The following is a 20,458-nucleotide window of genomic DNA, read 5'->3' on the forward strand; positions in this document are numbered from 1 at the left end:
TACCTATTATGAATGATAAAAAGATTACTAAACAAGATGATTAATGATAACTGTAAAACGGATCAAAGGACAAGATTTTTTATGTTTTAGTTACCGGAAATGACAAGTCTTTAGACTCAAATGTAAAACATGGGTATTTCAATTCTTTAGCCACTCTCGAGATGTTTAACTATATGAAGATTTTAGATATGAAATTTATTCTGGAAATAACATGGATGTGTAACCAATATATTACCTTGGTTGTAGTTGATTATGATTTTTGTACGCGTAAGCAGTGGCGGAAGATATGAAGGACCAAAGGGGGTTTTGGTCCTTCCAACATTTTGGACCATATTTAGCAATTATATATTATTTAAGGGTAAATAAATTTTTTTTATGTGTTTTTGTACCCCTCAGAAGCAAAACATAGATGTAGAAAAGAGAAAACCTAAAACCTCAAAAAAAAATTGACCCCTTTAATAACGTCGTTCAAGTTCCGCCGCTGACGTAAGACTATTCTTTCACAGTTTTACTCATAGTAAAACTTATGTAAAGTATCTTAATAAAACATAATAATGAAAGATGATGTATAATGGAAAAAAGGGGATACCACCACTCTAAAAAGGATCCCATGATATTCTTTTGACATCAATTGTAGAAGACAAAATTGTCCTGGTACTACATTGAGTCATTGATAACACCAATTTAGCTAAGCAGAATTTTTTATGCCACTGACCCTAATTGTTTTCATAATTATGGTATGATTTTTTAGTCATGAAGAATGTTATATTAATGGAAGTCCAAAGCTTCTGCTTTCCACAAAGTTTATATGTTGAAATATATAAATTACTTAATTATTTTATCAACCAATTGCATCATGTGTTATTATTGTATTACACTTAAGGACAAGGGTGCAGTGCCACAACTTAACAAATTGACTAGTTATTTGTTAGTTTTCGGCCAATCAAACGTCGCAACGTGTCTTTGCAAAAAAATAGCGAAAAAGAACCAAAAGTAGCAAAATCACATGGTGTAGTGCAAAAAAAATAACCAAAACTTGTCAAAATGCCAATGCCGGAAAAATTAAAGGTTGGGGGAAAAAAATATGAAAAAGTGACCGTATTTAATAACAAGTGATACCTGGACTCAGAATTTTGGGGTCGGGAATTTCGAAAGTCGAAGACGTCATGGCTGTCAACCCGAAGGTTTACCTCGCCAAGATATGTCCCGGATTTTCCATGTCTCTTTTTTACGAACATTTTGTATCATCATCGCCCATCTAACGTAACACCGACAACCTAATTGTTCAACGATATCATCATCGGCATAAAACTACTTTTCCGGCTACCTATTGCTTTAATGGAACAAAAGACGGCAATACTACCAAGGAAAAATCCGGCAACACTACCGTTAAGCTAACACTACCAAGTTAATCACAAACATGCAATAAACGGTAATGTAAATATAATAAATATACATATAATCAAGAATAAGCAGCAGCAGTTAACCGGAAAACCCAAAAAAAGGGCTCGCTGGAAAACCGTATAAACCGGAAACCCCAAAAAGGAGTAACCGGAAAACCGAAACAACACCGCCAGAAACCCCAAAAAGGAGTCACCGGATCACATGCAGCAACGATTAAACCAGAAACCCCAAAAAAGGAGTCACCGGAAAACCGAATAAACCAGAAACCCCAAAAAATGGGCCATCGAAAAACCGATTAAACCAGAAACCCCAAAAAAGGGGTCACCAGAAAAGTAGCCAATGAATGTGTCAACTACACCCTTGCCAAAGCTAAACAACTATTTGGCCGTAAAAGTGAACATTTCTGGGCTTCTGGCCGACAACTACCGGAAACCCCAAAAAGGGGTTTCAGATCTCATTGGAATAAGGGTATTGTATGTTAGGAGTATCGACAAGTTTTTCTAACATGGATTCCGGCAATAAAAGGCAAGAAAACCATAGGATTAGCCTCAAAATCGAACCCCCCCCCCCCCCCCCCCCCAAAAAAAAAGGTTTCCGGTGATAAAAGGTTTTTGGCACAAGAACAAAAAAAAGACGGTCACATAGCACGCTCCCAACGTTCACAAGGATCGACCAAATGTGGTCGATTTATATAGCCGATCCAACTTGCCAATGTTTACCAATACACATGCTTCAAGGTAGCCAAAGAGCTGATGCTTGTCAAACCAACTTACCGAGTAAATAAGTCGACTCCACCCTTTGCCCTTATAGCATTCACAATACCTCATTATATTCATCATACAATTAATATATGTACGAGGATTTTTTTAGGAGAACTTTATTTTTTCTTTAAAAAACTATAAAAACTCTTAAATTATGTATTAGAAAACATTTTTTTTTTTTTTAAATTATTCACATGTGAATCATTATAAAATTATAGGTTGTTAGATAAATTTTTTTTTTCAAAACCTTATATATAGCAATTTGTTTACATGTGAACGAAAAACGTAAACAAATTCATTTACAAGTTTACAAAAGACTATATATAGATAAATGGTATATATGATTTTAATGAGAATCATTATCATATGTCCTATAAGGTCGTCTTTTTTCCATTGTTTGGTTGTTGGTAACAACTAACAAGTCAGGTGTCCTATCCCTCGAATAATTGACTGAAATTTTGCAACCAATTTTTTTACCCTCGGGATCAAGAATATGTTGTTGTGTAACATCTCGCAAAGTATATGATTTTCCTTTTCAATTAATTAATTCATTGCATTACTAAGAATCGTAACTATTTTAAAATGTTGCAACACGAACCAAATGAAATGCAAAAGAGGGATTAAAAAATGCAACCTCAACAAAATACAGTAGGTCGCAAACTGTTAATACTTTCATTATTATTTGGTGGTAGAATGATATCTACATTATTTTCTCAACCTCTTCTTTAGATAATTTAAATATCCTTTTGAAAGATTTATGACATTTATTGTTTACATCAATAATGTAACTATATTATAAGAGAAGTGATATTTTTATAACACATTTTATCATTTATAACAATTCCTGCATGATACAATTTTATATTACGTAATAAATTTTGTACAGACTAAAATTTGTTGTAAGAAAAAAAAACAAACTCAAAAGCTAAAACCATACGGTAAAAGGACCACACCAGTCACCATTCATCCATCACATTCACATGGATATCCTCGCTTCTAAAATACAACACGGTTTTTTGTTTATTTATGCTTTGTAGTACAACATAGTGATGCATCATGAATTAGTCAAACTTTTGGAATGTTGATATTCATAACCAGGGACCAGGGTACTCAATATATGGAATAAAATCTAATAGAACAAACAGAAATTGAATTTTGAAACTAAATTAATTCTTTTTTTTTTCTAGGACCAACTCAATTTCATAATTTGGTTTACGATGAATTATTAAAGTTTTAGAAAAGGTAAATTAACGAATTACATTATTCTTAATTGCTAAATTACTTACAAGAAACATCATAAAAAGTTATCGTACATCACAAATATATTTACTCTCGCATGTTGCGCATGCATTATACAAGTTTATATAATAAATTCGAACAAAGTTCTCTTCCGACCAGGGTTATGCATTGATCACTCACCGAAGAGATGAGAGATTGGCTTCATGTCTATTTCCTAGAAGGCCATCAATGAAACTCTTCTTTCATAGCTTGACGAATTACTTTCATTTCCATGCTATTTCTTTCATTTCCACTTAATGACTATGAATTATAGGACGACATTTCTTTCATTTCATCAAGAAAGACACCTCTGGACGTCTGCTTCAACTTCAAACCCATTTAGGGTAGGAATGGAAACCATGGATCAAATTTTTTGGTTCTTATTCGATTTTCAACTTCACATTTGAACAAACTCTCAATGAAAGTGAGTCCAAATGAAGGTATTAAAAAATTAATGACAACAAACAACATACAAAATATAAAAAAAAAACAATATTGATCATATACATATAAAAAAACTGAAGATGGTCTTATTATACATTCAAGCTAGCTGAAAATCTCTCTCATATCATAACTTTTAAATATATTTTAAAATCAACATGTGATTTTTAATTTTTAGGTGATATATATTAAAAATTAAGATGTGAGAAGGTATTTTATTTAACTTAACCGTTTTCACTTCTCAATAAAAAAGTTTGACTATTCATAGGCTTTAAAATTATAAATAACATGCAATAAATTGTTTTATTTGACGGTTAAAATAATTATGTTTTGAAAAATAGTAAATTGTTTACATAATCATATTACATGTGATAATCGTGCTATTTATTTTGATGTTTTTACTATAAAATTACATTATTGACTTATACGGTCCGCTACATATATTGTAATACCAAATGTTAGATTGATTGAAAAAAATGAAATTATTATCATTTCTGTAATCATGAGGAATATTTTAATACGTGTACTCAAAGTTGAAAAAAATTCAAAAAGAAATTAAACTAGAATATCCACTACAAATTAAAACCACTAGTACTGCAATCCATCTGTCACTATGTTCCCTCCAATTTTTATTTATATATTGTTTTTCTTCATCTCTCCCCAAAAAGTCATTCTCTTTACCTGCAAATTCCTTTCTCTTTAGTCAAAAGATATATTACCCAAATGGCCCCCACCTCTCTTAATCTCCCTCCACCAACAAAACAATCTTTCTCAACTACACATTCTCTTCATTTCAAACATCTCATATACCAACCAAACCTTTCTAGTTTCTACATTACAAAAAAAAAAAAAAAAAATTGCACAAAAAAACCTTACACAACTAGATTTACATACACCCTTTATATATCTATATATGCTAAAATTAACCTTTCTATATCGATATATGCCTAGTTCAGAAATGTTCACCGGATATCCCATCTAACCATTAAAAAAACTCATTCTTTCCAAATAACTTCTTTTAATTACCCTTTTTATATATCTATATCTATATATTTATGCTACAAATATATTCTTAAAATTTTTCTCATTTGTGCACACCCAACAAACATCAACACACACACAAACAATGCCTTCAAGACAACCTAATTCATTTCCACAACAACATAACACAAAACACAAAACTACTTTCATTTTTCTCATAATCACAATTTTTTCTTCCATTTTGATACTTTTTGGAATTGCATATTTATTTTATTACTTATGGTACACTTTGATACACCCATCTCGAACTAGCCCACTTGATAATTCATGTCCGATTTTATTAAAACTGCGTAGTTTTGATTACAAAGAGCTCAATTCTGCAACAAATGGGTTTCATGAAGAAAACTATGTTGGTAAAGGTGGGTCCGGGACAGTATACCGAGGTATACTGAAAACCGGAAAGTTAGTTGCTGTGAAACTGCTTGACTCGGAGTCAGAATCATCTGACCCCGAGCGAGAGTTTCAAACCGAACTGCGAATCCTAGGTGGACTGGATTCGCAGTTCGTTGTTTCTTTATTAGGATATTGTATTTATAAAAGAAAAAGATTGGTTGTATATGAATATATGCCTAATAAAAGCTTACAAGAATTATTGTTTTCGGATTATGGGTTAAGTTGGAAAAAAAGATTTGATATTATTTTAGACATTTCAAAAGCATTGGAGTTTTTACATAATGAATGTGACCCACCCGTGATTCACGGAGATGTGAAACCTAGTAATGTTTTACTAGATACCGAATTCCGAGCGAAGCTCTCGGATTTCGGGTTATCGAGGTTTAAAATGGATCCGGATTTTGAGGTTGATTTATTTAGTCAAGATTTATCAGGTACTATTGCTGGGCCCAGGGCCGGTGATACTGAATCACCGGCCATTGGGACTCCCCAAGATAGTAGTACCTGTAATGAGGTAGATTTTGCTCTTGCTTTACAAGCTTCTTCATCATCCACACCCGTTAGTAGTAAAGTTTTATGTAGTCGGGCCGGGTTAGGTTCAGGGTTGGGGTTAGGGTTAGGATTTGGGTTTATAAATGAGAAAGGTAAGGAGGTTTCAAATGGTAATTATGTTGAAAATGGTGGTAGTGAAGAGTGGGTTAAGAATAAGTTTACGAATTACGATGAAGGTTTTGGGCGTAATTTAGAAAATGATTGTGTCAAGGAAGTGAATTTAAATGGTTCTGATTATCAAAAAACTAGTAAGAAGCAATGGGGGAAAGATTGGTGGTGGAAGCAAGACGGAAGTGGTGAGTTAAGTTCGAAAGATTATGTACGAGAATGGATCGGGAGTCAGATTTGCCCGTCCGCGAATCCAGATTGGGACGACGATAAGAACTCTGAAACCCGCGATTTCAATAGTTCGTTAAACAGGTTGAACAATGCCAATGAGAACAAAGTGTGTGGTCATAATGAAGAGAATAGAGGATGGAAACAACATAGGAAAATGCAAGAATGGTGGAAAGAAGAACATCTTGATGAACTGACTAAAAAGAAAGTCGAAAAGAAGATCAAACGACGATTTTTCAAACTCAAGATCTTTCAAAAGAAACGAAAACGAAACAGCAATGATCATAAAACAGAACTAAGTTTCCGAAAGACTTCAAAAAACGACGCTGAAATGCACAGTGGGGATCTTTTTAGTCGCGAGTTAAGTAGCACGACGAGTATGAGGGGGACGCTTTGTTATGTGGCACCAGAGTATGGTGGTTGCGGATACTTGGTCGAGAAGGCTGATATCTACAGTTTTGGAGTGTTGATTCTTGTTATTGTTTCGGGTCGTAGACCATTACATGTTCTGTCTTCGCCGATGAAACTTGAAAAGGCGAATTTGATAAGTTGGTGCAGGCAGTTAGCGCAAGGAGGCGATTTGTTGGAACTAGTTGACGAGAAACTAAAAGACGATTACAACAAGACGCAAGCAAGTTTGTGTGTGAACTTGGCTCTTGCTTGTTTACAAAAAATGCCCGAGTTGAGACCAGATATTGGAGACATTGTCAAGATTTTGAAAGGCGAAATGGAGCTTCCCGTTGTTCCGTTTGAGTATTCTCCTTCACCGCCTTCGAAATTGACTGCAAGGTCAAGATCGAAGAGGAAGAAGAAGAATAATGCTGATTAAAATTTGGTAAAATGTAAGTTGAGACTTTTTTAAAACAAGTTAAAAGGTTAATATGTTTATATATCTATCTATTGGATTACAAAAGTTAAGTTTACAGATAGGTGAAAAACAATTCATGTGAGATTGGGTATAGTTATGTCTGATAGTATTGCATTTGTATATAATTAGGTGCTTGCTTGTTTAGATCAAATGTTTTAGGTTTATTTTGGTATTTTTGGTTGTGCAGCTACATACTTACATATGAGAGATGGGTTAGTTGTATTTTGCCTACATTCTTTGTTTCTATTGTTATTCTTCAATCATAGAAAGGAGTTGCTGTCACTTTGCCATAGTGGAATGCTGGAATTACAATGAGAGTATGAGACAATACGTTCTTTCATTCCATCTTATGTATTCATTTTATTAACTTTGTATCTTTTTTTAAAAAAAAAATGTATTTATTATATTAACATTTTAAAACTTTACATGTTCACTTGTTATACCGTTAATGATCTACTGGTCAATAAGACACCCGGCTTTTCCCCCAATAAATGGGGTTCATTTCTTGCCAAATACTAAGTACCAAAGGGCAAGAGTGTAGTGCCAAAAGATTGACAAATTGACAAGATTGATAAATTTTCTAGCAATGATAACATGCCGCGTGTCCAATCAAAACTTTGCCAAAAACTAGCCAAAACTTGTCAATCTACATGCTATAGTGCCAATTCTTGCCAATTGAAAAAGACTTACAAAACAAACCTTAAACTTTTATTAAACTTAAAAAACACAATACAACTAATTAAAACATTACATTTATTTAAAACATAACACACAAATACTAAAAAAAAATAAAACAAGATCATTAAATATCGATATCTAGATCTCCCACGTGCTTCGTAATATCACAACGTAACATGTAATGCGTCTCTTCGTTACGTAAGTGATGGAGAAAATTAGGGTCGGTAGCACGAATGTTGTTAGGAGGATCCCTGATGTACACTGGTGATATCACGTTGCTACCGATCATGCCAGGAAAATAATGTCGGGCTTCATGCGCCTCATATAAATGCGCAACATCGTGGCTAGTCGGAGAACGCAAATACTCTTCACCATAAAGATACTTTATGGCAATGCAAAAATTGTCTAGACACTCACGAGCCGTTCTAGTGGAGAACGACAACCCCTCATGATAGTTGTCGGCGAGGTTGTCGTACGCTAGTTGCCGTAGTGCGCACGTGCACTTTTGAATCGCCGAGAACCCTCTAACACCCGCCGCATTCGCCGAAGACCGAAACCATGGAAATGTTGCAGTGATATCTTCCACGATTTTCAAAAACAACCTCCTCGACATATGATATCTTGTACGAAAGACATCGTCCTCAAACATCGGCTCATCCACAAAGTACATGTTCATCAATCTTTCATGAGCCGAGTGCCGATCTCTCCAAATATATCTTTGTGGGCGTGCAGAAGAAGATGCAGTGTCTTCTTCTAAGGCTGCAAGAGCAATAGACGCCAAAAACTTGAAGCCGCCAGAAGACGACGACGACGAGAATTCAGGAATTATATAAATGAGTATTCCTTATGAAATTTGATAGTTTGGTGTTTGATGATAGTATAAATGTTTGTTGTTTGAGATGGTAAATATGTGATAAATATGTGTATGTATATATAGAAGTTGGAAAAGGAAAAAAAATAAAAAAAACATCACAGACGCTCCCAATGTTCACTTCCAGATAAAACATAAAAAAAACGGTCAGTTTCATACGCTCCCAACGTTAATATGCATCGGCCAAAACTAGCCGATCTTCCTTGCCAAAACTTGCCGATTGTGCTTGCCAAAACTTGTCGATTCACGTGCTATAGTGTAGCCGATTTGCCGAATTTGCCAATGGTTTTTGCCGATGGTTTTAGCCAACTACACCCTTGCCCCTAAGTGTCCAACAATCCATCCCCTAATAATCCCAGTTAGACTTATGCCCGCGTAATACAAAGGCGGTGGGGGTAGTGATGGCGGAGGTGGTGGTGGTGACGGTGGTGGGGGCGGCAGTGGGAACAGTGATGGAGGCGACGATGGTGGTTAAAGTAATTGATGTTAAAGATAGTTTGTAGTTATTTTAGTGGTAGGGATCTATACTGTAAATTATTTTATTAAGAGTATTATAGGTATATTAGATGGAGATGTTTAAATTAGTGATTAAAGATGAAAGGTAATTTTGGTTTTTCAAAGACGGAAATTTTAAGAAAAAAAAGGTGATTTGTTTTATTAGATAATATAAATAATAGAAGGGAGGCTTATAAAGATTTTTATCATAGTAGCCTTTTCAATATAGATATGAGAGAATTCGATTTAGACAACTGACTAGTTAATGTTGAATATAGTACTCAACATTTCATGATAAGAAGAGTGCATCGACATTTGAATCATATACATTTGTTAAAACGGAACCTATTATTCGATCAAACAATTATTATGTACTATGAATTTTCAATTTAACGTACATTGAGTAAAAAATTTACCAAAAAAACCCTAAAAGTTCATCTTTATCTAGTTTGCTTGGTTGTAGGCTTTTAAAACGACCACTGGATCCGTAAGGCTAAGAAATATTCTAAACTTAAAACTTTAGTCTATAGAGTATAGTAACCCAAAATGTATTTTTTTTATGATAAAACTGAAAACATCAATACGTTGAATGCTATAAATTTAATTAATTTTTTAACATATGTTAATCGATAAACACAACATGAATTGACCGGTTGATGAAACAAAAGTTGTTAAAGGTTAGCCATTAGCCCATTATCCTTGTATGTTAAGTAATTTGCCATATTTGTTAAAGTGAAAATGATAATATACCAACTTTTGTCTTTACCTTTTGTTTTGTTTTTCTTTGTTACATCTCCATCCTGAAAGGAATAATTTCTGCCACTTATTCATGCCACGATTAAGGAGTCTCGAAGAAACATCTCAACAATCTATGTAAAAATATTTATTACTTATATCATACACATATATATTTCCCCTATATATTTTCTAAATACTTTCAAAATATATAAAATTGTACTTACATATACTAATATACATACATTTTTACGAAAAAGTGATATAGTTGAGAAATTAAGGTAAAGGCTTTTAACATTTCAATTGTACTATTGGTTATACGGGCATAGTGTTCGCGCGTTGCAGTGGCTAGAAGGTGATAACAATATAAAATGGAGGTGGCGGTGGAGATTGAGGGAGACGGTGGAGAAGAAGGACGGTGCAGAGGGTGATACAAGGTCGATGAGAGCGTATAATGATGATTAGAAAGAATGAGGAAAAGAAGGTATATAAGAGTTTTATGTTTAAGTAGGGGGAAAAGGGTATAATGGGAATATTGAAAAAATGCTTAATTTCTAGAAATAGAAAAGCCAATATATTCTATAGAGTACGAGCATAGTGTCCGCGCGTTGCTGCGGCTAGAAGGTGATGACAATATAAAAGGGAGGCGGTGGTGGAGATCGAGTGAGGCGGTGGAGAAGGAGAGCGGCGACGGAAGGTGATTGAAAATCGATGAGAGTGTGTAATGATTAGAGAGAATGAGGGAAAATGGGGTATATAATGGTTTTATATTTAAGTAGGAGTATTTTGGGTAGAAAAAAAGTGCTGAATTTTAAGAAATCTAATACTCTAGATAGATACAGTTATATATCATACTAGGTATTTTACCCGCACGATGTGCGGTATCTTTAAAGTTGATTTATTTCTTTTTATTTTATAAAGCGAACCCTACAAATAAAATTACAACATACGAAATCACTGAAAACTCATGAACCAACTGTTACTTTTATTGTTCTGAATAAGCATTATTAACATAAACGAACTTGTTTTTTTGCAAGACATCAATGAGAACTCAGTAAATTATGTAATCAAGGTTAAGATATTGCGTATCTCGAATAGTTTGCATAAAAAAAAAACTTGCTACACCATACAATCTTGATATGATTCAATAATTAGTATTTACATTTGAATATTTCAAATAATTTTCAAATATATTTTTATATTTTAAGGTATAAGTATTTTTTGTTACATATACTAATTTTTATATTGATAATGTTATAGAACTTGTGTATTTGATACGGGTCTAATATCTAATAATGTTTAAGGTGATCCAAAATATATTGGATGGTATTGTTTTTATGTTGATACAATTTACATACATATAATTGAAAGTAATGTTATATTTTAAATTAGTTATAGATTACTCTGAATATTAAAATTAAAATAAGATAATATGGTCTTAAAGATTGTACACTTAAATTCCGAATAAATTTAGTTTCTAAAAAATTGACGATTTGTTCACCATTGTTTCTTTTCTTTTCTATTTTATTTTTATTTTTATGTTTATTTCTATTTTTATTTTCTTTTAATAATTAATTTATATAAATATATGTATACTAATTTTTATATTGATAATGTTATAGAACTTGTGTAATTGGTTATAGATTACTCTGAATATTAAAATTAAAATAAGTTAATATGTTCCTAAAAAGTTGACGAATTGTTCACCATTGTCTCTTTTCTATTTTTTTTTAATTTTATGTTTATGTTTATTTCTATTTTTATTTTTTTTAATAATTAATTTATATAAATATATGAGATAAAATATTATAAAAATTATAAGAATTACACATAGGATAAATCCTACATGGTAAAATATTATGAAAAATTATAAGAATTACAGATAGGATAAATCCTACATGACAATGTTTAAGCATATATTTGGTTTTGAAGAGGCTTTAGAATCATTTGTTTAACTACTCTTTTAATATGTATATAGATAGATATATCATAATAATAAATTTAGTATATAGCTATTTAGCTAAATTATATTGATAAATATATCTATCTTATATATAAAGTAATATCATTAGTTTTATATAAAATAGACTTTATTTTAAACATATATCTAAAATAATTATTTGTTTCAGATAATTCGAAGACTGGCGTTTTTAAACATTTAATGAATAAATGAATAATAAACACACAAATGTTATTGAAAAAAAAATGAAACAGAATAGTATGAAGATCCTAACGATAGATACACCTTTCATGCATCGTTAATTTAGTATTTTTCATGTGCATACATGAGACTTTATAGCTAATAACTATAACTATTATTTACACAGATGACATCTAATCGTAATGAATCGTCATCAATCCATATACTAGTAATAATTAGTTACATTACAGGCTTTACGATTGAAATTATCAAAACCTTAAAATAAATTTATGTTAGTTTTATTGTAATCCATAAAAACATGTACAAAAATCTATATATAACTAAAAAAGGAGGTTGAGGGTACATTTAGCACCCATAATCCCCCCGTCTAATCATCCCTCCTTATTAATAATCTAATTTTTTTTTGATATTATTAATAAAAAAAGACTCCAAAAATTTATTATTATTTTATTATTTAACTAAAGTTGAAAAGAAAAAGGTAAACTGGAATCAAAATTTATATAGAGTTAATTTTCATATGTCTTCTTCTTTAGTTTCGTATTGATTAAATTGTGATATTGGTCATAAGGATTTAATATACTTGAATTTTAATTTTTCAGTTTTGATTATATATTTTGAAAATACCACGGGTCTAAACACTAGTTTTTACATATATGCATAAAAAAAATACGCATTAAATAATTGAAAGTTATTGGAAGGCGACTTATGTGGTGTAAAGACTTGGTCAACCGAATAACTCGATGTCTAACTGCCGTTCCGACCACGGCCTACTATTTATGTCTTTTATGTTGACTATTTTTATAAAAAAAATAAAAATAAAATGAAGTGTGCGACTTCACAGTTGACCGTTGAAACTGATATGTAAGTTTGATTAAAACAACACTAACTAATAAATACATTCTTCGTCATAAACTGGTATTGGTGAGATAGGATAAGGCTCCATAATACCATAAGATACTGGATTCGAATTTCACAATAAAGGTTTTTTTTTTATATATATAGATATTAGGTTTTCTTTTGATGACTTGATGTTGGATTATGGCCGGGTCATACAAGAGATCACAAACTCCACTCAAAATCATACTCTTTTTATAAAGTCATATACACCCATAATATATATTGAGAAAGATGTATGAGTCAAGGTTGAAGCCTTGAAAAGGTACTATGAAAATGTAGAGTTAGATGGCGACACAAAGACTTGAACTTAAATTTCATCTCTCGTATAACCATTTCAATAGGACATCACTTAGTCACTTACAACTTACAATCGAAACAAATCTTTATCTCTATCTTGTTTCTTATAATTATTTACAAAAAATTTTTAATGTGGCAAATCCATATTTCACCTTAAATTTTTATTTATTTAATTATGATGTCATATATATATATATATATATATAAATAAAATAGAAATAGCCCTTTACATGTTTAAATAAAAGATTTAATCATTTATTTAAAGAAAAAAACATCTCTCTTTTATAATATTACAAAAAAAATGTCTTTTTTTATTTACTTAATGCGGTAGTCATTTCTATTTAAAATTTTTTTATTGTGTTAGTTGATTTATTAATTATATAATTATTGTGTTAGTTGATTACTAGATTTATAATTTTAATTAACAAGCTCGGGTTAAACCCGGGTTGATTAACTAGTAAAAGGAGTAAAATAAAATGTTTATTTTAATACCTCCTAAATGCAAAAACCCATAGATCTGTGCAAAATAAAAATACCGCGTGACAGCGTGTAAGTTGTTTAGGATATCGGGGATGTCATTTTCTTTATAGGCCAAATGCATGGTAACACCTCAAAATCTCAAATTAGTGATTAAACATACATGCCCAAATTTGAGTATTCGACCTTCAAAGGAGGCAAATTCTTTTACCTTCCCTTGCCACAAGACCAAAGTTCATTGGCCTCAAGGATGTCATTTTCTGTTAAATATAATTCAGTTTTATAAGTGTAATTTTATAATTAAAACTATAAAACTATATTATCCATAAACTAAATGTCTTGGAATACTATAATAGGCTGAATAATTGTACTTAAATCGGACCATCGTGTATAACTTAAATCATTTCCACATGTGTCTAATTTAATCCTTGTAGGTGTAGGAATTCAAGATTTGAGAAATCCTCCATTAGTCCATTGTAAACTATTCACTTCAGTATTCACCTATTTGTTGCATCAAATTATAAAAAACCATTGGAAATCATGCAGATCACTTTAGAGCTTTAGACTGTATACTCAGTGGCCCAAAAGTGCAATCACCAGAGTTAGGCCCATCAATGAATTATCTGTAAGACTATAACCATATCAAACCGAAACCAAAATAGCAAAGGTCAACGGGATCGACATCCCTATGTAGGATCCTAACGGCAGCGCCCCTAGCAGGGTCATGGGTTAGCACCCTTTGTGGGGTCTATGGGTCGATTTAGGTTAGGGGGTTAGGGCAATGCCCTTACTGAGTTGTGTGCCCGGACGTCAACAAACTTAACACGTATAGAAATAGGTATACAGAACAAGCTTTCGTGTTTTTGACTGTCATTCACCCACGTTAAGGATAGAAACTCTCTACCAAAAAAGGTCATGTATAAATTGATTTGCAAGCTCATCGAGCCGAATTTTCTTTACAAGAGAGCTTCAGTTTAACTTCAAAAATATTGAAGCCTTTTGATTGTGATAACAATTACACTTGAACAATCCATTCAATAAAGCATCTACAATGGCATGAGCCTTTTATATCTGAAAAACCACAAAAATGAACTGAAAATGATGGCCCCCGTAATCCCGGTGATCACCAGCACCCACGTAAATGCCGACGTATTATCAAACAACGGAATCATAAAATTCATTCCAAATATGCCTGCCACCACTCCAAAGATGGCAACAACAAACGTTGCGGTAGTTAGTATCAACTCAAACTGTATAAGTTGGTTCCGGACATTATCCTGCGGTTCAAATAATTATCACTAGCAGGGAGGAAACCATAAAAGAAAAGATTGACACATCTAATTGTAAATGGCTTTGATTCAGCTCATGAATATAAAATTGGGTGAATAATCAGTAGGGAGAAGATAACTAAAACGGTTTAGGTTCTAGGTCTAAGTTACTAGTTTTGTTTTCCGGAGAGAATCAAGCATAATTTTCATAATATCAAAATGATATATTACCTTCTTTAAGGTCTCTAGATTGTACATGTTAGATTTCTCTAGGTATTTCATAGGGAATGGGACCACGGGAATTTCGGACGTATATTTTCAGAAAGATTATCCGAACTTGAAGAAATTAATCAGATAATCAGTTGACAATAGTTGGAAGTACTTGGGTAACCTTCTCAGTCCTGCTATACTATATACACATTAATAATACTAATCGTTTTCTTGCAGCAACTCATTAGCTTCTTCCTCAAATCTACTTATTTCAACCCAATAAAATCATTATTTGCAGGGCACTGGAGTTGTAAAATTCATTTTAGAGGCCCAATAGAACTATCCTATTCAGTCCTAAAGATAATACGATAATTATGGTCTTTCCCGGTAAGTGGGGAAAGTCAAGTCAGCATTTTTTAGATGTGTATGGTTAGTAATATTAAATTCCTAGTACATAGAGCTGGTGCATAAAAAAAGGAAATTACCAGTTGGATGTTGATGAAGTCTTCAGTGTCATCGATGTATTCCTTCAGCTGGTACGGGATAAAAGAAAGTCCATTAATAGATATGCAAACAAATGAAAAAAACAATACATGTAAACCACGATGAATTAGAGGTGCTAAAATAGACGACTTGAGTCAAAATGATAATGAGGAATTTCTTGATTCGGGCCTGGTTGATCAGGAACGCTTATTGTCTGGAAGATTATTGTGGGAATAAAATGGTTTAGAATGAAATGTACTACAAAAATAATTCATTAAGAAAAGCATTTTTTATATAGAGATAAGGGTAAAAGGTATAAATGAAAAATTTACCAAAACACTCCATTATTTTTTATTTTGTTGTATTAAATATGATTACAAAAACTACATGAGTAAAAAAATTAGGTTTTGACTTTTGAGTAAAGCAGTTTGTAGGTTGTGACCATTAAACATACACTATTGATGGATTTTGACACCCTCTGACCCATGGTATTATTAAACTTTCTTTTACCCATTTGATCCATAAGATCTATAATATAACATTATAACCCTAACTAACCATTCATAAGCAAATAGGTAGACATTGTTACGTCTAGTCTTAAGAGTGCACTACTTACTGATGTTAATTTATTGAGACTGCTATCAATGACAACAAAATAAGCCTCCAACAGCATCTCCAGTTCTTCAATGTTTTTGTTTGCACTTTCTGAACTCCTCATGCTATCGTGCCTACTTCTTGCAATACTGAAAGTTTTTTCAAGCCTTCGACTTTCTGGATGTGATGAAACTGGAGAAACTGGGGCAGAAATGGATTGTGCACCATCGTTTGACCTGTATCCCATCAGAGATTGTTCCGCGCCATCAAATAGTGAATCCATCCGGGTTTTCTTCTCAGTGAGGTACATTTCAGCCATATCTCCGTCATCATCCATTAATTGCTCTATTTCATCTCGTACCTGTATTCAAGAAATTGCCAAAATTTTTAGGTGGCAAAATTGGTGAGGCTGCAGGTTGAACAACTGGTCTGGGCTAAAAACCCTAATTTCTGTTTACATTGACTTGAAACGTCTTTTATCTAAACCGTTAAATTTTACAAAAGTTGCCAAATATGATTACATTACTATATTATTTCAGCATAATTCTACTTCTTGGACGATTGATATAGAAAGTTTTATGCATTAAATTTAAAGCACATTTTGTAGACTTTTAGCCCCAATTTAAATCATTTTCTTCAAATATCCTTTTTTTCCTATTTGACGAGTTAGATATAAAGTACAACCCAAATCAGCCAATTCATCAGAAAATATATCAAAATTGCCCCCTCAAGTAAAAAGTGACAACACAGATGTCAGAGGTGCCAGTGCACGTTAGAGGTGGTAAAATGGGAAGGTAAAAACTCAGGCAGGTAAACAGGTTAGCAAACAGATGAGAAGTTCCTTTCATAAAGTTTCCCCTTGGTTAAGGGTTACCCCGGGATGGCTAGCCATTTTTCCTAACCGAGCTATGCCCATGGCTGGTTCCAGCCATTTCTATGGCCAATACAATGCACTAGAGGAGGGTAGAACCCGCGTCACTTGTATGAGAGGCGGAATGATTTCCACTAGGCCATATTGTAATGGTTTATAGTCTTATAGATCAAAAGTTCAAAACATGTAATTGAAACACAGGCTAAAATGCGTTGGGCTGGTTATTCCAACCAACACATTGTATTCAGTCTTTCAGAATTAATAAATTACCAAAACTATGATCCGACAGAAATAATCTACCCTTTTTCATAAAGTGATTTGGAAAATTTCGATACATTTAGATACACTTAGGATGACATTTTACCATTTTAGTTAAATTATTTAGCTTAAACCATTTGACCCGTTGGAGATAAAACATACCCAAATTACAACAATTTACTTAAAAATATGTCAGGATCGCTACTTCTATCAAAGGTAATATAAAAAAGGTAGATAGAGACAATGTCTCACCTTCTGAACCCTTCGAGTTAATGCAACAAGTCTGCTTTTCAGCCTACGAACACGTTCCAAGTTCAAAGTACTGATCTTTGAAGTAAGTTCATCTAGCAATGGATACGCTTCAATTTCTAATTCTGCTGCCTGACGAATTCAGAAACAATTTTTCACGCAAAAAAGTTGATCAGCGGTAGCATACAAATTTAGTTTAGGAAACAATTTTTTAGAGCTTTAACAAGTTAAAAATAAAAAATATGTGACGTGTTGCGGTACATATGGACCACAAAAAATTTACTCAAGCACATGATAGCAAGAGACTGCCAGTCCTCTTTCAGCCATCACATGTATTTGAGATATATATCTAGCAGTACATCTATGTTCTTTCTACAACATGGCTAGAAACTAAACAAATGCCTCACCATCTATGTCTAGTATCTATAGCTTTGTTCATCCTCTGATAGGTCCTACTTGTCCATATGAGATCTTTTTCTTATGAAAACAGGTAAACATTATAAAGAGAGGATCGTGACTTCTAGTCTTAAAAAAGATTAAGCATCACCAAAGTACTTTGAAACTATATGAGCTAATGGTAATATAACAAACCTGAGTATCCAGAAATGTACAAGCAGCCTCTAGCGCAACTTCTAGAGCCCTGAACTCAAACGGCAAATAGTCAGGTGACGTGTTCCTAAACATATCCCCAACGAATCTATCATTTCCCATACGTCTATTCAACTCCGACCCTTCGGACTGCCATACCTCACCAACCCCTGCAGCTCTCAACCGTCTTTGAAGTTCCACGACATATTGCAACACGTAGCTATCAAGGGAATTCAAAAGCAGAACCTCATCAGCTGTAATAATACACCGAATTTGCTCCAAATTTACAACAATAGCCTTCTCTCTTCCCAGAATTGTTGACGGATACACAAACAACGGATCAAGCAACCGAAGATCCCGTGCAGGGAGATCACAACGACGCATTATCGTAAACTTGTCAACCTCAATAACTTGGGATTCCCCTGTTGCAGCATCAACTCGGATCCATGAACGCAAACCTTGGCCTCGCTTTTTGAGACCTAAAACATCCACCCCTTGAAATGGCTGACGTCCAGATGCAGACGGCCTATGTGATGCATCTCTGAGGTTTGTGGCTGATGCAGGTTTTGGTGGGAGCAGCCGCTCTTTTAGGTCTGCCATACCTGCAAAAACACGTATCTAACGCATCAACACCCGCAGTCTACAAGGAAATTTTTTATATAATAACCAAACATTTCCTAATTGCTAAATGAGTATCTCATAACTTAACCCTATAAGACGAACCTGAAATTAGCAACATCTAGATATATCTAATTAAAACTGAATATTCTCAAATACATTCACGTTTAAAACATATATAAAATAGCGTTTCATTTACGTGTTTTCAACTACTTTTTTCTTCTCGTTTGAACCTACGTCACTATATATACATGTGAACGAACTTAATAACAGATTAACAGCACGTAACTTACACTCTAGCAATTGTTGCAAACCCACAATACAGTGCAGAATAAATAAATATATTATTACGAAAACAATTGTAATCAATTAGTAATAATTTGCAACCAAATTCATAAAATTTCTATTATAGTCCAAAACTCCAAATGCATATATTATATACCAAAAGTATATTCCAATTCAATTACTAACATTCAAACACATAAATTCAGCTAAATTATTAAAAACTTTAATTTTGAAAAAAACTATAGTTTCTATGCAAATTTATATATAAAACAATATATATGCAAAATCAGGCAATATATATATACATATAAATGTATAGATATAGTGATATACTCACTGTATGTATCAAGGAAGACAAAAACAAACAATTAAGCTGTAGGAAAAAAAGTATTAGCAAAATAAATATATAATCAAACAATTAATTAATTCGAAAATAAATAAAAAAAATATAGATACAAATATATGATGAGAGTGTGAATAAACTTACAGATGCATGTAATGAATTGAATTGAAATAAATGAAATTTATATTTTGTGAATGAATGAAGTAATAATTATATAATGAATGAGGTGTTCAGAAGTATCCAGAGAAGGTATTTTTATTTACCGCTTGCTTATTATTAATTGATATATATATATATTGATAAGATAGATATATACAGTGAGGTTTGTGTATGTATAGGTATAGATACAGAGGTTTGTGTATCTATAGGTTGAAAGGAAGAAAGAATGAATTAAAGGACCCGGATATTTTGGGGTCCTTCCCCTTGATTTGATTGCTTATGGTGGAGTTTGTTGAAACGACGTCGTGTAGTATAATTCCCCAATCAGGATTACGATTACGATTACTGATTAGTGATTACGGATTACAGTCCCCCACCTTTGGTTAATCTTTGTTTGTTTATAAACAATAAAATAAAATAACTATAACTATAACCGTATTGAATTTTTATTTATCACTAGCTAGTTCGGTAAAGAGTCATTTTCAATTTTACCTAAAATTTTGAATTTGCAAGCCTTAAAGTTTTTTCTCTTTAAATATTCGTAACGGTTTATGGTAAACATTTTGGTGTACGTAAAAGACTTCATTAAACTTAATATCGTATTCCGATTAAATGTTGGATAATAGTTATTTCATTGGAGTTATTTCTTTTGTTTATAATGCTTGTCTTATTATGATAGGATTGATTTAATAATTATTTAATTACATAAATGATTTCGTCATGGCATTTTTTTTTAACGGAACTCAGCGGCATGCCTCTTCATGCATTTTTACTTACGAACAATAGTACCCGCGCAATGCGGCGGTGAGATGGTGGGGGTGATAGGTCATAGAGGTGATAAGTCATA

At 32.7% G+C, this 20,458-nt stretch overlaps 3 protein-coding genes across 3 annotated transcripts; 1 reads left to right on the plus strand and 2 right to left on the minus strand.

Annotated features, from left to right (window-relative positions):
• Positions 1–4,654: 4,654 nt before the first annotated feature.
• Positions 4,655–7,356, plus strand: LOC122608216 (putative receptor-like protein kinase At1g80870). Its single transcript, XM_043781303.1, has one exon. The coding sequence runs from the start codon at positions 5,011–5,013 to the stop codon at positions 7,033–7,035; it is 2,025 nt and encodes a 674-aa protein (XP_043637238.1). The 5' UTR covers positions 4,655–5,010; the 3' UTR covers positions 7,036–7,356.
• Positions 7,357–7,876: 520 nt separating this feature from the next.
• LOC122607255 lies at positions 7,877–13,942 on the minus strand. Its single transcript, XM_043780192.1, has 2 exons — positions 13,897–13,942; positions 7,877–8,595 (listed from the first exon to the last, which is right to left on the minus strand). The coding sequence occupies exons 1-2, from the start codon at positions 13,940–13,942 to the stop codon at positions 7,877–7,879; spliced, it is 765 nt and encodes a 254-aa protein (XP_043636127.1).
• A 644-nt stretch (positions 13,943–14,586) lies between these two features.
• LOC122607531 (magnesium transporter MRS2-1-like) lies at positions 14,587–19,791 on the minus strand. Its single transcript, XM_043780520.1, has 6 exons — positions 19,597–19,791; positions 18,210–18,808; positions 17,622–17,750; positions 16,263–16,601; positions 15,649–15,696; positions 14,587–14,962 (listed from the first exon to the last, which is right to left on the minus strand). Exons 2-6 carry the CDS (start codon positions 18,804–18,806, stop codon positions 14,732–14,734), a joined length of 1,344 nt encoding a protein of 447 aa, XP_043636455.1. The 5' UTR covers positions 18,807–18,808; positions 19,597–19,791; the 3' UTR covers positions 14,587–14,731.
• Between the last annotated feature and the right edge of the window lie 667 nt (positions 19,792–20,458).

Source organism: Erigeron canadensis, chromosome 7, assembly GCF_010389155.1.
Source record: "Erigeron canadensis isolate Cc75 chromosome 7, C_canadensis_v1, whole genome shotgun sequence".
Taxonomy (NCBI): Eukaryota; Viridiplantae; Streptophyta; class Magnoliopsida; order Asterales; family Asteraceae; genus Erigeron; species Erigeron canadensis.

Bases quoted from the DNA above. Each gene is read 5' to 3' on its own strand.
- LOC122607255 (XM_043780192.1), bottom strand. From the start codon at position 13,942: ATGACATCCTTGAGGCCAATGAACTTTGGTCTTGTGGCAAGGGAAG. The intron at 8,596-13,896 runs GTAAAAGAATTT...AAATTTCATAAG, and splicing joins TGGTCTTGTGGCAAGGGAAG to GAATACTCATTTATATAATT.
- LOC122607531 (XM_043780520.1), bottom strand. From the start codon at position 18,806: ATGGCAGACCTAAAAGAGCGGCTGCTCCCACCAAAACCTGCATCAGCC. The intron at 16,602-17,621 runs GTGAGACATTGT...TCTTGAATACAG, and splicing joins TAACTCGAAGGGTTCAGAAG to GTACGAGATGAAATAGAGCA. The intron at 14,963-15,648 runs GTAATTTCCTTT...TTTGAACCGCAG, and splicing joins ACTTCATCAACATCCAACTG to GATAATGTCCGGAACCAACT.
- LOC122608216 (XM_043781303.1), top strand. From the start codon at position 5,011: ATGCCTTCAAGACAACCTAATTCATTTCCACAACAACATAACACAAAA.